Here is a 19,227-nt window from a genome sequence, read left to right as displayed (position 1 = left end):
AATGAACTTGGGAAGAACTCTGGAATAACTACAAAGACTACAAAGATATTATAGATTCATACTTTAGAGTTTTTCTTGAATTTCTGGTATGGGGCACAGCTACAGCTATTCACAAATAACAGTTACCCACTGAAGCTCACTGTCAAGGTGGAAAGAGACAAGTCAGTATTAGGTTGGTGCAAAAGTAATTGTTTAAAAGGTTAAAAATAACTGCAAAAACGTCAATTACTTTTGCACCAACCTAATACTTTGTTTTGGAACCATTCAGCTATTCAGGACATCAAATCAAAGGAGGTTATTTCAAAATGAGGGCCATAAATAATATGGGAGCTGGAAGAAATCTTGCTCAGAGCACAATTTTCTGAGGCTCTTCTAGTTTCAATGAAGAATTTAATTATTACAACGGAGACCTTAAAAATTTGTATCTTATCAACTATCTTTTATTTAAACAATAGTGACCAGGAATAAAATATGGGTTTTGTCTCAAAGATATTACTGGTTATATTAAATTTCTTAGAAATGGTACAGAATCATAATCCTGAGGTCACTTTGCAGCTTCTATTTCTGCCTTGTCCAAACTTCTGCAAACGAGAGATCTATGCATTACCTTCACTCTCTGAGCTGGAAAGCCTGCGCTTGTGAACTCGTCTGATTTCTTTACCACGTCGTAAACTCTTCTGGGAACCATCACTTTCTGAATCTTCTTTGTAGTTAATTTGTCTTTTCTGGTTCCTCCTTGACCGCCTCCGCCGAGTTTCTACATAATCATCACTAAAATCATCACTAAAATCACTTTCTGTAAAAATTAAAATTAAAAAAAAAAGAAAAAGGAAGAGGAAAAAGAAGTCATGTACAAAATATAATTCCATTAAATAGAAATGTAGTTAGTGTAGGCTATCCAGATGTAAGGCTATTAAGCAGAGTTCAGTCATAACAATTTTTAAACAAATAATAACTTTTAAGTCCCGTATTTTCTTTTCTTTTTAATCTACGGAGCTCTATGCCAAACCTCACAAATATATCTTATTAGCAGTCAATCCTCAAGATGAAAAGATGTTTTATATAATCCTCTTGTCCCATTCAGCCTAGAGCTACACAGTCAGCTGCATGGTTGCTGCAATTGCTCTTCCTGGTGGATAGTTACTATTCTGCCTCACGATGATCTGTTGTTCCTTATAAGTAGCTGTATGGCTACATACAGAATGTACCAGAGGTTCAGCTCTCTAACCACAGAAAACTGATGAGCCTGTTTCAAACAAGTACAGAATTAAAGTTCTATTTTTGGCTTTTTTTCACATGGAACTAAAATATGCTAAGTAATAGCACACAGGGCTACATAAACTCTCAAAGCGTTGTTCTTGTCATCTCTGATCAATAAATCAGAGTTAGACAATGGAACTGAGTCACAGCAGTTTTTCAGGAGTGCTAACAAATTCCACTGACTTATCACATCTAGCCTTGTTCTCTAAATGGACGTCAAACACTTCAAAATGGCTAGCCGATAGATTGGAGTGGTTCACACTGGCCAAATCTGGGACAAATTGAACCTAGATATAATCTAATTAGTGGTGGTAACATGTTATATTCACTGACTAAAGTAAGACTCCATAAGTATATACTGATATAAAGAAATAAATATGTAGGGGAAAAGGGAAAACTCTTCCTTACAGCACACCAAATAATAAACATAACAGGGATGATGGAGTTGGAAAATCATCAATGAATGCTAAAAGTGGGTGAAACATCTGATAAAAACAGGATATTTACAGTCTCAAAATACCTTCCTACAAATTACTTATTAATTAAAAAGAGAAAAATAATAAAGAGACCAAGAGGACATACATCAGCTCTGTGATATTCCTGCCAAAATGTATATAACCTGAATATAATTACAAGGAAAAAATACGTAAATTAATGGACATTTTACAAAATAACTAGTTTGTATTCTTCAAAAACATCAAAGCGAATAAAGACAAACCTTGAAGAACATTCCAGATTAAAGGAGACTAAAGAGACACGAATTAATGCAGTGTGTATTCCTAGATTGGATCCTGGACTAGGGAAAAAATGATATAAAGAAAAATATTGCAGGGCAGCCGGTTAGCTCAGTTGGTTAGAGCGTGATGCTCATAAAAACAAGGTTGCCAGTTCGATCCCCACATGGGCCAGTGAGCTGTGCCCTCCACAACTAGACTGAATCAACTACTTGACTTAGAGCTGAGGAGTCCTGGAAAAATACACTTAAAATAAATTTAAAAAGTTAAAGAAAAAAAAAATATTGGGACACCTGATGAAATTGGAATGTATGTGACATGATCAAAAAATACAGTGGGGGCAGCCTGGTGGCTCAAGTGGTTGGAGCGCCGTGTACCTGATGCCGAGGTCGCCGGTTCGATTCCCACATGGAGCAGTGAGCTGCGCCCGCCACAGATAAGATTGTGAACAACAGCTCTCCCTGGAGCTGGGCTGCCATGAGCAACTGGAAGTTGGCGTGAGCTGCCATGTGCTGCCATGAGTGGCCGGTGGCCAGCATGGATGGCCGGCAGCCATCGTGAACTGTGTCCTGCCGTGGGCTACCGTGTGCCGCCATGGTGGCCGGTGGCAGCGTGAGTGGCCAGTCGTGAGCTGCTGTGGGCTGCGGTGTGCTGCCACGGGTGGCCGGCAGCCATTGTGAGCGGCTGGCAGCCGGAAAAAGCTGCTGTGAGTGGCCGACAGATGACTGGCAAACGACTGCCTCTGCCGGGGGCGGGGGGTGGGGTGGGGGGGTAGCACAAGGCTCATAATACCAGCATGGGCCTACGCAACTAGACTGAGAAACAATGGCTTGAACCGGAGTGTGTGTGTGTGGGGTGGGGGTGGGGGGGTGGAAAAGGGGGAAAAATACAGTGAATGTTTAATTAAAAACAAATTTATTCCAGTAGAAGACACATTGCCATTAATCGCTCTCAAAATACTCCCCCTCGCTTCAAACACACTTATGCCATCATTCTTGCCACTTTCTGAAGCAGTTCTGGAAGTCCTCTTTCCTGAGTGTCTTTAGTTGCGCTGTGGTGACTGCGTCGATGTCCTGATTCGACTCACAACATTTACCTTTCATGGTCATTTTGACATCGGGAAAGAACCAGAAGTCGCATGACATCGGGAAAGAACCAGAAGTCCCAGATCCAGTGAATAAGGTGGATGAGGACACACCGTAATGTTTTTATTTGACAGAAATTGCTGTACCAGAAGCGATGTGTGACACGGAACATTTCCATGATGGAGGATGAAATAAAGACACTCACAAAAGAGGACTTCCAGAACTGCTTCAGAAAGTGACAAGATGGGATAAGTGTGTTCGAAGTGAAGGGGAGTATTTTAAGGGGGATTAATGGCAATGTGTCTTTTACTGTCATAATTTTTTTTTTTTTAAACATTCATCGTATCCTTTGATCACACCTCGTATACTATTGATTAGAAAGTTGTTATTTTATCAGTATTAAAATTTCTGATTTTGGTAATTGTACTGTGGTTATGTAACACAATGTCCTTGTTCTTAGGAAATAATCACTGATAAAGGGGTATGATGTCTCCACTTACAAAAACTCCACAAGCCTGGCCAGAGTCAGGGATATGATACTCTTATCTGTGGCACTTCCTCAGTGAGACAACTACCTAACCTGCAAATTCCATAAAGCGCTAGTATCTGTTTTTAGCTGCTGTGCCTCCCTTTACTCAGTTAATGGGGATAAGCATAAGCTGTAATAACATGAACCACTGCTAATTTATAAAAATTAATGAATCGCTGATCGTAATCTAAACTTTAGAGATAATTGGTGATCCTTCTCTAATAACTAGACATCTGAGAAAAATGTTGTCAGCTTATTGACAATGATTCCCAAGGAACACTATGAAGATACAGTCTGGGCATGGAAACATTTGGCACCCAAAAGGATTCACCACAATCCTAAATGAATTTAGTATGAAGTTAAGACATCCATCTGAATGTATTTTCTTAGATGTGCTTTATGTAAAAAATTTAGTTACTAGTGAGTCATAATAACAGAACTCAAAAGTTTTATCAGATAGTTTATATTACAAATGAATGAAATTTTAAGAACTCTTAGCTCCAGAAGTAACAAGAATTTATTTAGTTGGTGTCATGTATATACAAATTATTTTTACCGGAGTCTCTGCTATTCTCCTCAGACTCTTCTTCTTCATCATCATCAGAGTATTTTTTCTTTGGGGTTTTTCTCCGCAAACGCCTGCTTTGCCTCATTGGCCGGGAGGGATGTCGCCTCAGTCTTCGGCTACAGAAATCAGTGTCGCTGTCATCATTAGATGGTGGGTCTTCTTCACTTTCATCTGGGTTTTCATCAGACACAACAAACTCATCTTGAGATCTGTCCAAGAGAAACCAGATGAATTATGATGGTACACTTAAAACCATGAACCTATTTTTGAGCGCGCTGAGTTCAAATTCTAACAAGTCCAGTGAATCATTAAATGTTTAATGTAGTATCTGAATAATTGTATCAATTTCCCTATTTATAAAATGGAGAAATGTTTTGCCACCTATCCTTTTCTTAGGAGGAGATATGAATTGATGCTGATATTTGTACATAAATTGCTCTGGCCGCTTGAGATGTACCCCACGTACCTTAAATTCAACATATCCAAAAGCGAACTCATTATTTCCTAACCTACTCCTCTCTTCTGTTCCCTAGCCCGGTGTTTGTCAGCCATCCATTACCTCAAACCAGAAAGCTGATATTTATCCTGATTTCTCTTTTCATTTCTCACAATTGATTACTAGTTCCTCCTGAGTCTACCTCTTAAATACCTCCAACCTGATCCGTCTTCTCTGTTCAGTCTCTCGTCTCCCACCCAAACGATTACAGCAATTTCTCACGTAGTCTCTCTAATCTCTATACTCATTTCCTCTTAATATATCCTCCAAATGAATGCCAGGATGAATTTTCTGAAATGTAAACCTCACATTAGTCTGGTGTTTAAAACCCTTCAGTGGGTTTTCATCACCTTCAGGCTAGAATCCAAATTCCTATGCATGACAAACAAAACACTCCATCATCTGGTTCCTTTTTATCTCTTGGCCACATCTCCAGCAGGGTGCTCTCTACTTCCTCCCCATATTCTGCTATCCTGACACACCAGGAGTTTCCTAAATATTCTGGCATTTTATGCCTAGGACATGTGACTTCTGTGCTTAGAATAATACCTTTTGTCTTCATCCTGCGTCTAATCCCAAACTTATTGATTTGCCCAATTATTTGTCAAATTTCATCAAGCTTTATTTCCACTCTGAGACTTTCCTTGAACTGCCTGGATTGATCTGACTCCTCTGTATCCTGACCTATACTTTAACTATATTTTAGTAGCAATCATCTAAAATGACTTTTTTGTGGTTTATATGCTTGTTTCTTCCACTAATAATCGGAGAGGAGAAACTCAGCGTCATTTCAATACCTACTCTACAGGGAAGCCTTTCCTGATATTCTATACTGGATTACGTACCCAAACCCAAACCTCTAAGGGTCACCAGAGAATAGTATCTAATTGCTTGTACTTGTCTACTTCTCATATTTGACTGCGAGCCTCTCATGGACATGGTGGCAGAAGGTGGCACAGAAGTACACGACAAATGAATGATCAATTACAGTAAATGAAATTTAAATACAATTTTGAATATTAAACAACCATAAATCTACTTTGTTTTAATCTAAAAAGAACCAAGATCAGCATTCTTGAAACTGTTTTAAATACCCTGAAAATAAAATGATTGTCCGTGTGTAAAAAAGAAAAGCCCATCCCAGCATGGTCAGCTGCTCTGCTAACCCCACGGAAGCTTTTATCTAGAGATTGGGATCTACTGGCAGACACGCACCCATCACTGATCTTGAATTCATCCTCACTTTCTTCTTCATCCAGGTTGCTGTCACTGTCCAGATCATTGAGTCGCCGGCGTTTCTTCCGGCGAGCAGCAGCTGCCCTCTGGGGTCGTTTATTTTCTTTTCTTTCTTCATCCAAAATAGTAGAGATGTCTTTCCCACGGTGACCTGTGATGGTAGAGATGTCTTTTCCTCGGCCAACTCCTGAATTTAGGGGCGGGGAATGAGAGGGAGAGAGAGAGACAACTGTACATTAATAAGAGCTTCTCTTTAATATCTAGAGACAGTCCTGATTTGTGCGCTTAGCAACTCTACACTTGATTTATTTTCTTCCTATAAATATGCAGTTTTCTCACAACTTCAGCTGACAAGAGCTCTTATTAAGAGACTTTTTGCATTCATTTATCCTACAAAATAGTCCATATAGGCAATGATATTTTTAAAAATTTAGATATTCATACACCATAAAATTCACCCTTTTAAAGTGTACAATTCAGAGATTTTTGGTATAGTCACAAGGCTGTGTAATCATCATCACTAATTCCATTTATATTACCCCAAAAAGAAACCTCATACCTACTAGCAGTCACTCAAGAATCTCTTCTAGAAAGTTGGCTTTTGAACATGGCTTTAGAGAGAGGCCAATCCACTTTTTTTTTTAAAACTATATTTGCAGAACAGAAGAAGTGAGAATTCAACAGTAAAGATGTAAATAAAACACACGTCTCTGGAAAAGCTACTAACTTCTTCAGTTCCACTGCAAATAGCCTACTTATTATTAATCCTTTCCAGAGTTTTCCTAATCACTAAATGGAAACCACAGTGCTCCACACTGGAGCACTGGCAATTCACTGCATAGCTCTTAAATTACCTCCAAATTCATCTATTTTTATGTCACCTACTGAAGACTATGAAATTAATAAACTGATTTTTAAAAGGTTAATTTAAAGAAATCATTTAGCGTCTGATTATTGATAATTTTTGATACTTTGCAGCCAGTAGCGATCTAAAAATAGAAGAACAGGAACGTTTCACTGTGTTTTCCATTTGGACAAATAAGTAAATTTTTTAATCTATGAAGGAACATTTACATTTTACATGAGATCACAAAACAAAACTACCTTTAAAATAGTAAGACAAAAATAATTAGTAAGATCCAAGTCTATAGATCGATACTGTCCACAGATTATTTTGAATCTCAGACAGTTAACATCAGTAGTGAATGTGATACAAATGGGAGAAACGAAAAGCTCACTGTCCTAATCAAGGCATTTCAGTTAATTTATTGGCTGAGTTACATGAAGACGAGAGAATGAGAAACACATACCTCCTCCGTCAGCCTCTTTGATGTCATCTTCTATAGCTTCATCGATTGCTTCATCAAACTCATCAAATCTAAAATATATACAACAATTCCATTACAGCCTGTCTGGGCATATTTAGGAGATTTGCCTCTGATGTGAAAAAGGCCTGAATGTGAAAGTGCTTTCTGCCACGTCGGGACTGTGTGACTTGGACTACATCCCCTCGCTCCTGTTAGCCTCAATTTCTTTTGCAAAATAAGGTTTTGTAAAGCAGTATCTAATACATAAAGTGTTGTTTTTCATTTTCAAACATCATCTATACCAGGTGCCAGCAAACAGTTTTGTAAAAAGCCAGACAGTAAATATTCTAGGCAATGCGGACCACACAGTCTCTGTTCTAACTACTCAGTCTGCCACTGCAGTGACAAGCGGCCATAGGCCACGTAAGTGAATGAAGGTGGCTGTCTTCCAAAATAACTTCATTTATGGACACTATGATTTGAATTTCATATAATTTCCATAGACTTTTCTTCTTTTGGTTCTTTTTCAGCCGTTTATAAATGTAAAAACCACTCCCAGGTCACAGGCTCTACAACGGAAGTGAGCTGGCTTTGGCGCACAGGCCATAGTTTGCCAACCCCTAATTACACAAATCTCATAGCAAAGTAAGTTGAACAAAATCAGTGTTCCAGAAATAATATTGAGTGTGAGGACAATATTATTATTGTTATTGAAGATTATATTATTATTATCAGTACTAAAATTCATATATAGATGGTCAGAATGTTAAAACTAGGTAAATATACTTTATCTCGCAAGGCTATTCGCCCAACTTAAAGAAAAGGACCAAGAGGAGATGATTCCTAAGATTTTGTCACATACAAAAAGCCCCTTTCACTTTAGAGCTGAGGTAACCAAAAGAATAAAGTCACTTGCCTAAAACTATGCTAAATATGGTAATTATTAACGACATGCGGCTCATTATATTTACTTAATTAAAATGAAAAAAATTCTGTTCCTCACTAGCCTATTTCAAGTAATCAACAGCCACATACGTATGGCTACTTGCTACCATATTAGATAGCAAAAAAATAGAACATTTCCATAACCATACTAAATTCTACCAGACAGTTTTGGATTAAAGTCACACAGTGGATTAACAACCGAGTTAAGACTAACAGCCAAATAGTTTGTCTTTTGAGTTGAGAAACTCATTACCTGTATGGGTTTCCTCTCTAGGAAAATATATATACCAACACAAACATAAAATTTTATATAGAATTTCAAAGGATTCACAAGTTCCAGGTTAAGAACTGTTCTTCTACAACACAACTTTTCTTGGCTGTGTATCATAATTTGGTTCGAACAGTTCATTTCCAATTTTTTCACAATTATAAACAATGCTATGAAAAACATCCTTGTAGCTGTAGCTTAGCTTTTCCTTAAGATAAATTCCGAGAAAATAAAAATCTGTGCGTCCATTCATCAGCCTAGAATAACAGATATAGATAAAGCCAGATGCAAAGTTAACAGAAAACAATATTTCTCCCAAGGACATGTTGTAGCTATAATGTGGTGTAACCACCTTTAATCTTTGCTTATTTTTTTTTTAATTTTGAGAAAGGGAAACTGACATCTTACCCTGCTACCATTATGAATGTGTGCCCATCACATCTCCAGTCACCACCCCCCAAATACGTAAACAAAACAAACAGTTACCCTGTCTAATTATAGACTCCAAAATAAATGAAACCTTAATTTTCCTTAAGTAACTGATTCCCTAGCAGAATGGCTTTATTCTAGACTTCAGCAATATTAACATCTGAAGCTATGCAACAACCTTTGTAGACACCATCTGAAAAAAACGACTATTATTTCCACCATGAAAAAAACTATGCTCGGGATGGCCAGTTAGCTCAGTAGGTTAGAGCGCGGTGCTGGTAGCACCAAGCTTGTCGGTTCGATCCCCACATGGGCCACTGTGAGCTGCACCCTCCTTAAAAGAAAAAAAAGGGAAAAAAACTATACTCACTGTAATTTTTTAAATTCATATGCCATTCCTTTTGAATTCTAGCTCCTTTGCAAACACTTTTGTCTAAGACTTTCTTAATTTTTTATGTAACCAAATATCGTTTTGTTTCTGTGTTTGGTGTTATGCTTAAAAAGCTGCTCCTTACACTAAGATTATATGCCTTCCTTAATCCTTTTTCGAACTAGATAAGTTTAAATAAATGAATCACAATACATTTTATGCTAAAAAAGTTTATCAAAGGTTCCCATATTATTGTTACATAATTTTAGAGTTGAAGGGATAATCTGGGTTAATCTACCATCATAGGCCTGACAACCAAGACCCAGGGAAATGGACCACTCAAAGATACCTGGCTAGTAAGTGGCACGGTGAGGACTATAACCTTAGTTTTCTGACCCCCCAACCTAATGTTCTCTCTCGTCAACTCTGATGTCATCCTCTCTGTTATGAGCAATAAAGAACTCAATAAACAATTATTAAATAATAGCAGTGATGAAATTCTTTTGTGTTCATACTTTACTAAATGCTTTACATTTTATACTCACAACAGTCCCACTGCACCCCATGTACAAAACAAAGTAAATTCTAGGTATATTTATAGTTTAAATATGAAGAGTAAAACTGAAAACAGAAAGCATATAAAAGACTCTATTTATTCATCTCAGGTAAATTTCCTTAAAAAGTACTGTGAAGCAGAAATAATAAAGGAAAAGTGACAAGAGACATACGAATGCCCAATAAGCACATCAAAGGATGCTCAACATAACCAACCATCAGGAAAATGCAAATAAAAATCACGAGATACAACTTCACATCTGCTAGAATGGCCACCATCAAAAAAACCAAAAGGCACACAAACAAGTGTTGGTGAGGATACAGAGAACTTGCAAACCATGTACACTGATGTTGGGAATGTGAAATGGTGCAGCTGCCAAGGAAAAGAATGGAGGTTCCTCAAAAAACTAGAAAAAGAACTACCATATGATCCTGTAATCCCACTTCTGGGTTTATATCCAAGATGAAACACTAATAAAATAGATCTCTGCTTCCTTTAACAACCACAATTACATCAGGATTGACAGACAATACAGTTCTGCAATAATGCTTATTCTGAAAATGTAAATTTGTTCCTATGTGACTGATATATTATGAAATAATTCAAGCCTAATGTATATTTCATACTTGCTTATTACTAACTTTGTTTGCAAGAAACACTAGGTAAACATAGAAAACTATACCTAGCTGTACAGGAATACACAACACGCACCCACACCTCAAACATCTACCAGCTATCTCAGCTCATCATGAGTATTATAAGCTACAGCCATCTGCATCTGGTGTTACAACTCTCCGGTGGATTTCAAATGACCATCATTCTACCACCGCACAATAATTTACAAACTGCAACCCTCTTCACAACCAACTCCACAGACAAACTTCAAGGCCTTTTCAATGTCACCTTTATTGTAATATGTATGTTATTTCTTAACCACTTAACATGTCAAATGATACTACTATTTTTATTAGATACCTATCCTTTCTTTTTAATGTATCACTATGAAGTTTTTGAGTACATGGTTATATTTCCCATAATCTCTATGGTTTTTATTGTGTGATTTGGCACTGCATGGCGATTTTTAGGATTGCATGTTATAGTGGAGCTGACTTTACATGTGCACTGTCCATCAGTAGGCTTTGACTTCATTAGTTATGATCTTAAGGTACGTTTTAAAATCAACTTTGTTTTTCATCTCCAGTTATTCATGTTAAAAGACTGTTTTGGTATTGTTGAAGTAGACCACAGCTCAAAAAAAGGTCTAAAATAATTAAAATATAGTTTATTTATTTTTTTGAGCTAGACAGGGTAGTTTAGTGGAAAGAATACTAAACTAGCAAAGAATCAGAAGATAAGGTTTTGGTCTAGGTTTAGCTACTAACCAAGTGACCATGGAAAAATCTTTCTCTTTCTCTGTCTCTCTCTGTCTCTCTCAATCTCTCTCTCTGATATTTCTAGTGGCAGATAGTAAACCAGATTATAGTTATTGGTTCTTTCGATAGGCATTTATAGAGTGCTTAACTATTTGCCGGCACTATGGCAACTGTAAAGGACAGAAATGTGTAAAACAGACATGGTCCTTACCTTCAAGCTAACAGTCTAGTGGGGAAGAGAAATATTAAACAAATAATTAAAATCACAATCATTACAAAATCACAAGTGCTTCCAAGAACTGCTTGCTATGAAGGCATGTAACAGAGGGATCTGATGAAGAGAAGAATAACAAGGTAAAAATGGGAGGCAAAATTTAGGCAGAGTAAACAGTATGCACAAAGGGACTGACAGAAGACAATGAGGCTAATGCTGAAAATGTGGATGAGATGGAGCTGAAAGCTAAGAACAGGGCAGATTACGCAATGCAAAGGAAGGCATCGATCCTTATCCCAAGAGCTATAGAAATCTGACAAAGTATGTTAAGTCAAAGAGCATGACATGAGCCAGTTTACATTTGGAAATATCATGCTGGCTGCTCTCAAATTCTGATTCTAAACACAGTAGGTAAGAAATATATACACAACCACTAATGACCACTGTGATGGGAAAAGCATGTATTTCTGGATCATCTGTAATTTTAAAAACATTTCACACTCTTTCATTGTAACTATTTCCACATATTTCATACCTATAACTTATACATTTCCGTGTTCTTGTTGACCTCCTTTCGAGCAAATTTGCTTTGGATTTTTTGGAATCTTTTTTCTTTTCTTCATGTTCTTCAGAAAAATCCGGCTCCTGGTTTAAAAATAATAAATATATGTTATTACTCAGGACAGAACGAAGTTCCTTAAATTAATAGTTTTCTAATGTCCTTTAGGCAGCACATGTGAAAGGTTTGAAAAAGTGAGATGATCGTCCCCCCAAACTGAGTAAACATGGCAACAGTAAGTATAGATTAAAAAGAATATTGATGATCAAAGGATGAAACACTTCTGTATTAAAATTCTTGTTTTTGTGAGTTTATAATGACCGCTTTTAAAAACAATCATGAAGTTTTTCCATCAATAAATCTCTAAATAAATAATTAAATTTAGCACGTGTAAGATACTCAATAAATAAGATGAATAAATGAAATAATGGATTTATAAGAAGAAAGGGGCACAATGCTGAAGGGAAATAACTAAGACAGGTTATTTTAGTGTGTGATTTAATTAAGCCCGAATAAAACTATATATGGAACTAAGAAAATTTCTTCATTTCAAATAAAAACCATGTTACATGTACTTTACAAAATGAGATATCCTTAACTATAAATTGGCTACATGAGATATCCTTCGTAACTAAATTAGGCTAATAAATGCAAAACAATGACATCCCTTCAAAGAAAACAAACTTTAAGAACACAAATGGAAGGTTCTGATAACCCCAAAAGAATAGAATTAAAAACCAGATCTCCCATAATTATTCTTTAGACATTACATAATTATTCTTTAGACATTACATAAACAGCACATAAAGAAGCTAAAAACAAATTACCCAATTTAGGGTAAAAAACCCAGAACATAAACCCCATAGGGGCAAGCTATAAATTTGCTTTGGATGTAATAGATTTTGGGGCTATCTGCATACACATAATTTCAATCATGAGGGACTATGGGTGGTTCCTTTAAGGTCCTAAATTTTCATTTTTAATAACATAGGTATACTATATATTTAAAACCACTTACGTTACCTAAAGAGGGTTAAATTTTAGAACAATTGTGGCAGTCTCCACTTTAAAAATACTATAAACCAGAACTTACTTGTGGAGGAATGATGTTTTCAATACTGATACCCACATACACCAAGCGTTCTTTCCTTTAAGTGAAAAACAAGCACACAAACAAAATGAGATTTGCTAAAAATAAAATTGTTATGAAAACATTACTAACAGACAACACTAAAATTACGACTTCATGGTAATAGCAGAAGCTATGTCATAAACATGTTAGCTATTATCTGTAAAACTTATAGTACTGGCATCTGGGGGAGGCAAAAAACTTCCTAAATGTATGACAACTGTAGCTTTAGAAGTGACATATGGAGGGCGCAGGGAGGGTAGAAGGTTGAGCAGAAATACGAAAGGGGATTAAGAACTACAAACTTCCAGTTATAAAATAAGTCATGGGGATGTAACGTACAGTGTAGGGAATAGAGTCAATAATATTTTAATAACTATATACGGTGACTGATGGTTATTAGGCTTATTTTAGATTTACTGTGGTGATCACTTTGTAAGGTATATAAATGTTGAATCATTATGTTGTACACCTGAAACTAATATAATATTGTACGTCAACTGTAATTAAAAGTAAATTTTTACTAAAACAAAAAAATACATATTTTTAAAAAGTGACTTATACCCATGAAATAAAACCTGTAACTGAAATAGACAAGGAAACTTCATGAGAAGCGTCATGCTGTGACGCATTGATAAAGTCATTAGACAGAAAGCCAACTTTGATTGAACAAACTAGATCTTTGTTACGCTGGAAGTTTCTAGTCATACTGTCTGGGTGCAGACATAGCTACCGCATGGTAATAAACAACACTATAAAAACTTATTCTATATAACAGAACCATATCAAGGTCCAGTGAATGATACTAAAACCATTCACTTTTTGTTTGCAGAGAAGACAAAAAGCAATGCAGCCACATCGTTCTGCACTCTAGGATACGACAAGGAAGGTATCTTTAGAGCTAATAAGACTCTGAAGGAAATGTCAATTTAGAACACTAATGACATCTCCATAGTTTCATTTCAAAGAAACAAAGCTTTGTTGATTTTAATTCAACAAATTTTACATAGCAAATTGCTATATAGAACAGGTGCTTTCTGTTTCTCCCAAAGTTAATTTGATTCACCAAGGACAGCTGAGCTCTTACATACATGCCAGCGTATGAACTGAATAGAAATAAGAAGGGCAAGAACAGTACTAGCTGCAATTAATAGGGGAGGCTTTATGGATAAGTCAGAACTTGGGCTCTCTGTTATTAAATATGTTTGACATGTCTGTCCTTCCACTAACCAAGTTTATTGCGATAACAGTGTCCTTTTATACCTCAAAACCTCTTTCACTCGACCATTATTTCTCTCTGTTAATTCAACTGAAAAAAAAAACCCCACTTAGTTATGTTCACCATATTAGGTCATGATTTGTGTCAGGCCTGGGAATCCAAAGGTAAATAAGACACCATTATTGCCTCACAATTATTAACAACTGACTTGTCCATTATGAACAAGTACAATGGAAACATGAAAAATAGATTTTGTGTGAAGAGCTGAGAAATTTGGGATGCCTTTAAATAGGTGGTAAACTTGAGCAGGATCTTGAGGGTAAGAATGATTTCTCATCACAGTGTTCTCTTGCTCAGTCATCTTATGGAAAGACACATCTACTCCATCTCATCGCCTAGCTCCACGATCATGATGGGCCCCGACTTTATCATTACCAATAACCACACCCCTTCTGAAATTTCCGGATCAGGGATCCTATGCTCTGACTTCTATTGCCTCACTTTCCAGCTCACTCCCTTTGGCATACTGATTTCAACAATACCCTGACTTTAGTACAACCTCTATCCATTGACCCTACCCTCTTTTCACTGTCCATCACTCCCTCTGTGTCCTTACTTTCCCCCTTACCTGGCTTAGACTTCACGGTCCATCATTATAAACACTCCTTTGTATACACTGTCAATTCCTTGTCTCTTTCTCTCCTTCCCTCTGTTATATTACCTGGAAAATTCCAACCCTGATTAAATCTCTACTAGTGAAGCACTAGTAATAGTACTCTGGAAGCATAGAGCTATTTGAGTTCTCAAATAATTTCTGGCACCAAGTTCTGGAAGGGATGTTTACAAATCCGTTGAATGGAATTCTGAAACATCATATTACACAGAGCATCACAGCTCCACCTCTGTAGATAGTTGCTGGATAGTCACTAATTACATCCTTCTTTTCCACCATACTATGGAGCCCTTTAAGGTAGAGACCACATGAAATACTTCATATTGTTTACAGTGCCTGGCATAAAGTAGGTGCTCAATAAGTGTTGGTTAAATGCTGAATAAATGTAGATGAGGGTAAAGGGGATCAAATATACAGTGATGGAAGGAGAAACTGACTCTGGGTGGTGAACACACAATGGGATTTATAGACGATGTAATACAGAATTGTACACTTGAAATCTATGTAACTTTACTAACAACTGTCACCCCAATAAACTTTAATTTAAAAAAACGTTGAATAAATGCATGAATAGGGAGGAAAGAGGCTCTTATAATATGACAGAGTAAGCAAGGATTTAAGTCGCTAGGATGAGTGCTACAGAAATTATTTCATAGTTAATAAAAGATGAATAAAAACGCTCACTTTCAAAAACAGATGAAGCCACCTTATTTTAGAGACATATTTTGTTATGTAGAGGTCCTAAGATTCACACATGCACATGTATAATAGGAGCTATAAATAACGAAAGCTCTGTTAACCAGATTATTGGGGAGAATTAACAGACAACAGCAACAATTCAGTTAACTGGACTTGCGCCAGATTGGTCTCTCTCTAACAATAACTTTGCCCTCCTTTCTGTGATCCAATTTCACATAGAATTTAGTTTGTGATCTAAAGGCAGAATTACAGCTGTCCTCTTAAAGAATGACATTTAAGTAAAGAGAATTACTAAGAGTAGAAGAGAAAGCAAATGAACTAGTAAATGGGAGACTGGCAATGTACACAAATATTGTGGCACATTTTAACATAAATTTCTAAAATTTAAAATATTTCTTCATTGCAGCAGCATATCCTATAATGTGTGAGGCAACAGTCAAAAAATTCTCGCCAGCTTTTCCACATTTAAAGGGTATAGCATCATAAGCCTCCAAAGAAGAAGCAGATAGAATCTGAGTAGCAGACAAATTCTTAGTGGTTTACATTCTGGCCTTTTAGAGAATATATTTTCTTCCAAGCTCTTAAAGGGTAAGCCAATTTGCTATCTACACTGAGGAGTCAAATCAGCTTCAGAGCATGAGAACATTGTTCATTTCTCAGAAGGACTGGCAGATTTCAAAAAGACTAAGGCAAAAGAAAATCTAATTTTTAATTATGATTTCATTGGAAGGATCTTTAGATCTTTTCCAGTGTCAAAAATAAAAATAGGAGCAACTCTGCACACTGAAATAATCCAAATAATTTTACACAGGGCTACTACACAGAGTTTCTAAATACAAAGGTATTTAGACAACCTATTTTTAAAAACTAAGTAATTTTACCAACTAGTCAACTTTAGAGATTAACTTTGCTGTTAAACTAATTAGCGTCCATTATGAGCCAGAGAACTCAAACTGAGTAGTGAAGAAAAAAAAGGGATATGGAGGCTGCTGGGCCTATTTTTAAGGTTCACCTCTGCCCAGAGTAAAGGGAGGGAAGACTACGTGGCAGCAGCAGGTAAAAGTTAAAATAGCAGAAAATGAAGGTCATAAGACCAATCAGGAGACATTGCTTAGATTTTCTCATACTCTGCACAAACGGGCATCCAGTCCTACTGATTCATCTTTGAAAATTCTCTTCATGTCTCCGCTTTATTATCATAACCACTGTCCTAGTTCAGGCCTCACTGGCTCTCACAGGCTTTACTGCCACAGCCTCATCTCTAATTCCTTTTCCTTACTGTTTATTTTTTCTGAACTAACAATCTGATTATGTTGATTTCTCCTTTGATGGCCCCCTCACTACCTATAGAGAATAATTCAAATTCCCTAACCAGGTGTGCAAAACTGTTCAGTTCGGCCTCAATCTGCTTTTTTTATAGTTTCATCCCCACCCCTCTACAATTCTCGCTTTAACACTTAGTCTTAGCTCACATTTGCGTTCTTCTCCTAAAATGTCCTTTTTCTTTGCACGCCCACCTGTATAACCCCATATCTTCCAAGGACTTCCCCGATAAGCCCCAAGCCCTAGGAGAACTCAAACCCCCTCCACAATGTTATTGTATTGCTCTGAATAGAATGCGATTTGTCTCCTTTATTGTATCACTGGCTCCTAAGATTGTATTGTCTAATAGAAGGTGAGCTCCATGTAAGCGAAAGCTTTGCCTTACTCATCTTTTCTCTTCAGTGTGGTACACAGTCGGTATGAATGTATGTTTAGCAAAAGATTAATCAAAGAAGATGCAAATAAATCTAAATAGACATAAACATACTGTCTTGATTTTGAGACCCCCTTTAAAGATTAGGCTTAACTAGTTTTATCTCCTCCAAGAAGTCTTCTCAATTGCTTTAGACCACACTGTAGTAGCATATTGAAAAGGGAGGCATCTTTTATAGTCAGTAGGACATAGTTCAGTATGTACATGCTCTTTAATTCATTAGTGTTAAATCTGCCCACCCAAAGGCACAGGTAACTAATTCGTAGACCAGTTCTTACAGTGTTCTTGTACTCATTACATACTTGTTAGGTACATATCCTCCACAATACTGGACCAATATTTATTCAGAATAGGTTCTGATAAATATTTTAGATGAGGGGTTGGCAAACTTCCTGTAAAAGGACCGATAATAAATTAGGCTTGGTGGGTCATAAGGTCTCTGTTGCAACTACTCAACTCTGCTGCTGTAGTACAAAAGCAGCCATAGACAATATAGAACAAATGAGCATGGCTGTGTTCCAATACAACTTTATTTATGAACAATGAAACCTGAATATATAATTTTCATGTGTCATGAAATCAGATTGTTTTGATTTTTCCCCCCAACCATTTAAAAACGAAAAAGACATCCTTTGTTAGTGGGCAACACAAAAACAAGCAGCAGGCCAGATTGGGCCCACAGGTCATAGTTTGCCAATCCCCACTACAGACAGACACATCAATCTATATTATAAGACAATTCTGCCGTCAAATTCCCAAGTAAAATAATAACACACATATCACAATACCTGCGTTCAGCACGCTCCTTCTTCTTTAAGGCAACATCCAAATCCTGCAATTGTTCCTCTAATTTCTCACACAGCAATTTCTGAAACAGCAAAACAGATGTGTATCATTTTTAACACCTTTCCAGACTCATTTGTCATTTGCATGTTAGCTCACAGATACTGTGTTTTGAGAGCTGACAAGGGGCCACACAGAGTGAACACTGAAATGTTCCTTGTGTTTAAATAATGAGGTGCCTCAACATCCACTGAACTGACCATGAGCACTGATTTTTAAAATTAAGCCCATGTTAGATAAACTTAGAGCCTTGCCAAAAAACACATTCTATGCCTATCTTGCTGGCAGTAACCAATGTTTAAAACAGCATTTGGTTCAAGGTGTGTACATGACAGTAGTTACAATGTTTTTAAAATCCCAAGACAGTCTTAACAGAGAAGGCTGTATGTACAGTAAAATATAATGGTGCCAATCACTAGTTTTAAAAAAGAGATATAAAACAATTTACAAAGCCATGCCACATAGTTACTGGGTCAAAACATAGCTGAAGAATGTAACTGATAAAGCTGTGCTAAGCCACAGAAGTCCACTTCACCGAGAAATGCAATAAAGCCCATAATTTTTAAAGCAAATTAGAGCTGGGCTGGTGAGAGAAGACTCCTTGGTCACAGTGACACAAAAATATCCTGTTCTTCAGCTTACAGAAGTAAATCACCTGAATCAAGATATGAGAGAAAATGGATCAACGTTTCTATTCATAGTACCATCATAACGGTACATAATTCATAACACCATCTATAAAACTACTGACAAAAAGAAGATGGGTAGAAATGGAAAAGATGATGATACACAGGGATAAACAACAGAAAGAAACTACTTCTCTTCTTGTATATTATCTTAATTTGGCGCTCTTTGTGCCTTTGTGAGAAAAAATAATAATAAACCAGGCTATAATTTTACAAAAATTAGATGTCTTCTGAGAATTGATTTGGGAAAAATAAAGGGAAGACCTAAGGGTTAATAATAAAAGGTATTTTTT

At 36.6% G+C, this 19,227-nt stretch overlaps 1 protein-coding gene across 4 annotated transcripts in view; it reads right to left on the bottom strand.

The window, feature by feature from the left end:
- Positions 1-19,227, bottom strand: part of RSF1 (remodeling and spacing factor 1) — a 124,961-nt gene that overhangs the window by 9,484 nt on the left and 96,250 nt on the right. For all 4 annotated transcript variants that reach the window (XM_074335718.2, XM_074335720.2, XM_019726392.3 and 1 more), the window contains 7 exons: positions 18,194-18,273; positions 13,023-13,077; positions 11,906-12,015; positions 7,219-7,286; positions 5,888-6,095; positions 4,165-4,385; positions 608-796 (listed from right to left, as the gene is read on the bottom strand). In XM_074335718.2, the coding sequence (XP_074191819.2) occupies positions 608-796; positions 4,165-4,385; positions 5,888-6,095; positions 7,219-7,286; positions 11,906-12,015; positions 13,023-13,077; positions 18,194-18,273 (931 nt within the window). The remainder of the gene's footprint in view (positions 1-607; positions 797-4,164; positions 4,386-5,887; positions 6,096-7,218; positions 7,287-11,905; positions 12,016-13,022; positions 13,078-18,193; positions 18,274-19,227) is intronic.

The sequence above is a fragment of the Rhinolophus sinicus genome, chromosome 14, assembly GCF_057876585.1.
Source record: "Rhinolophus sinicus isolate RSI-liver-muscle chromosome 14, RSI-T2T, whole genome shotgun sequence".
Taxonomy (NCBI): domain Eukaryota; kingdom Metazoa; phylum Chordata; class Mammalia; order Chiroptera; family Rhinolophidae; genus Rhinolophus; species Rhinolophus sinicus.
The sequence above is the reverse complement of the archived record's forward strand: the minus strand, read 5'-3'. Positions and strand labels throughout refer to the sequence as shown.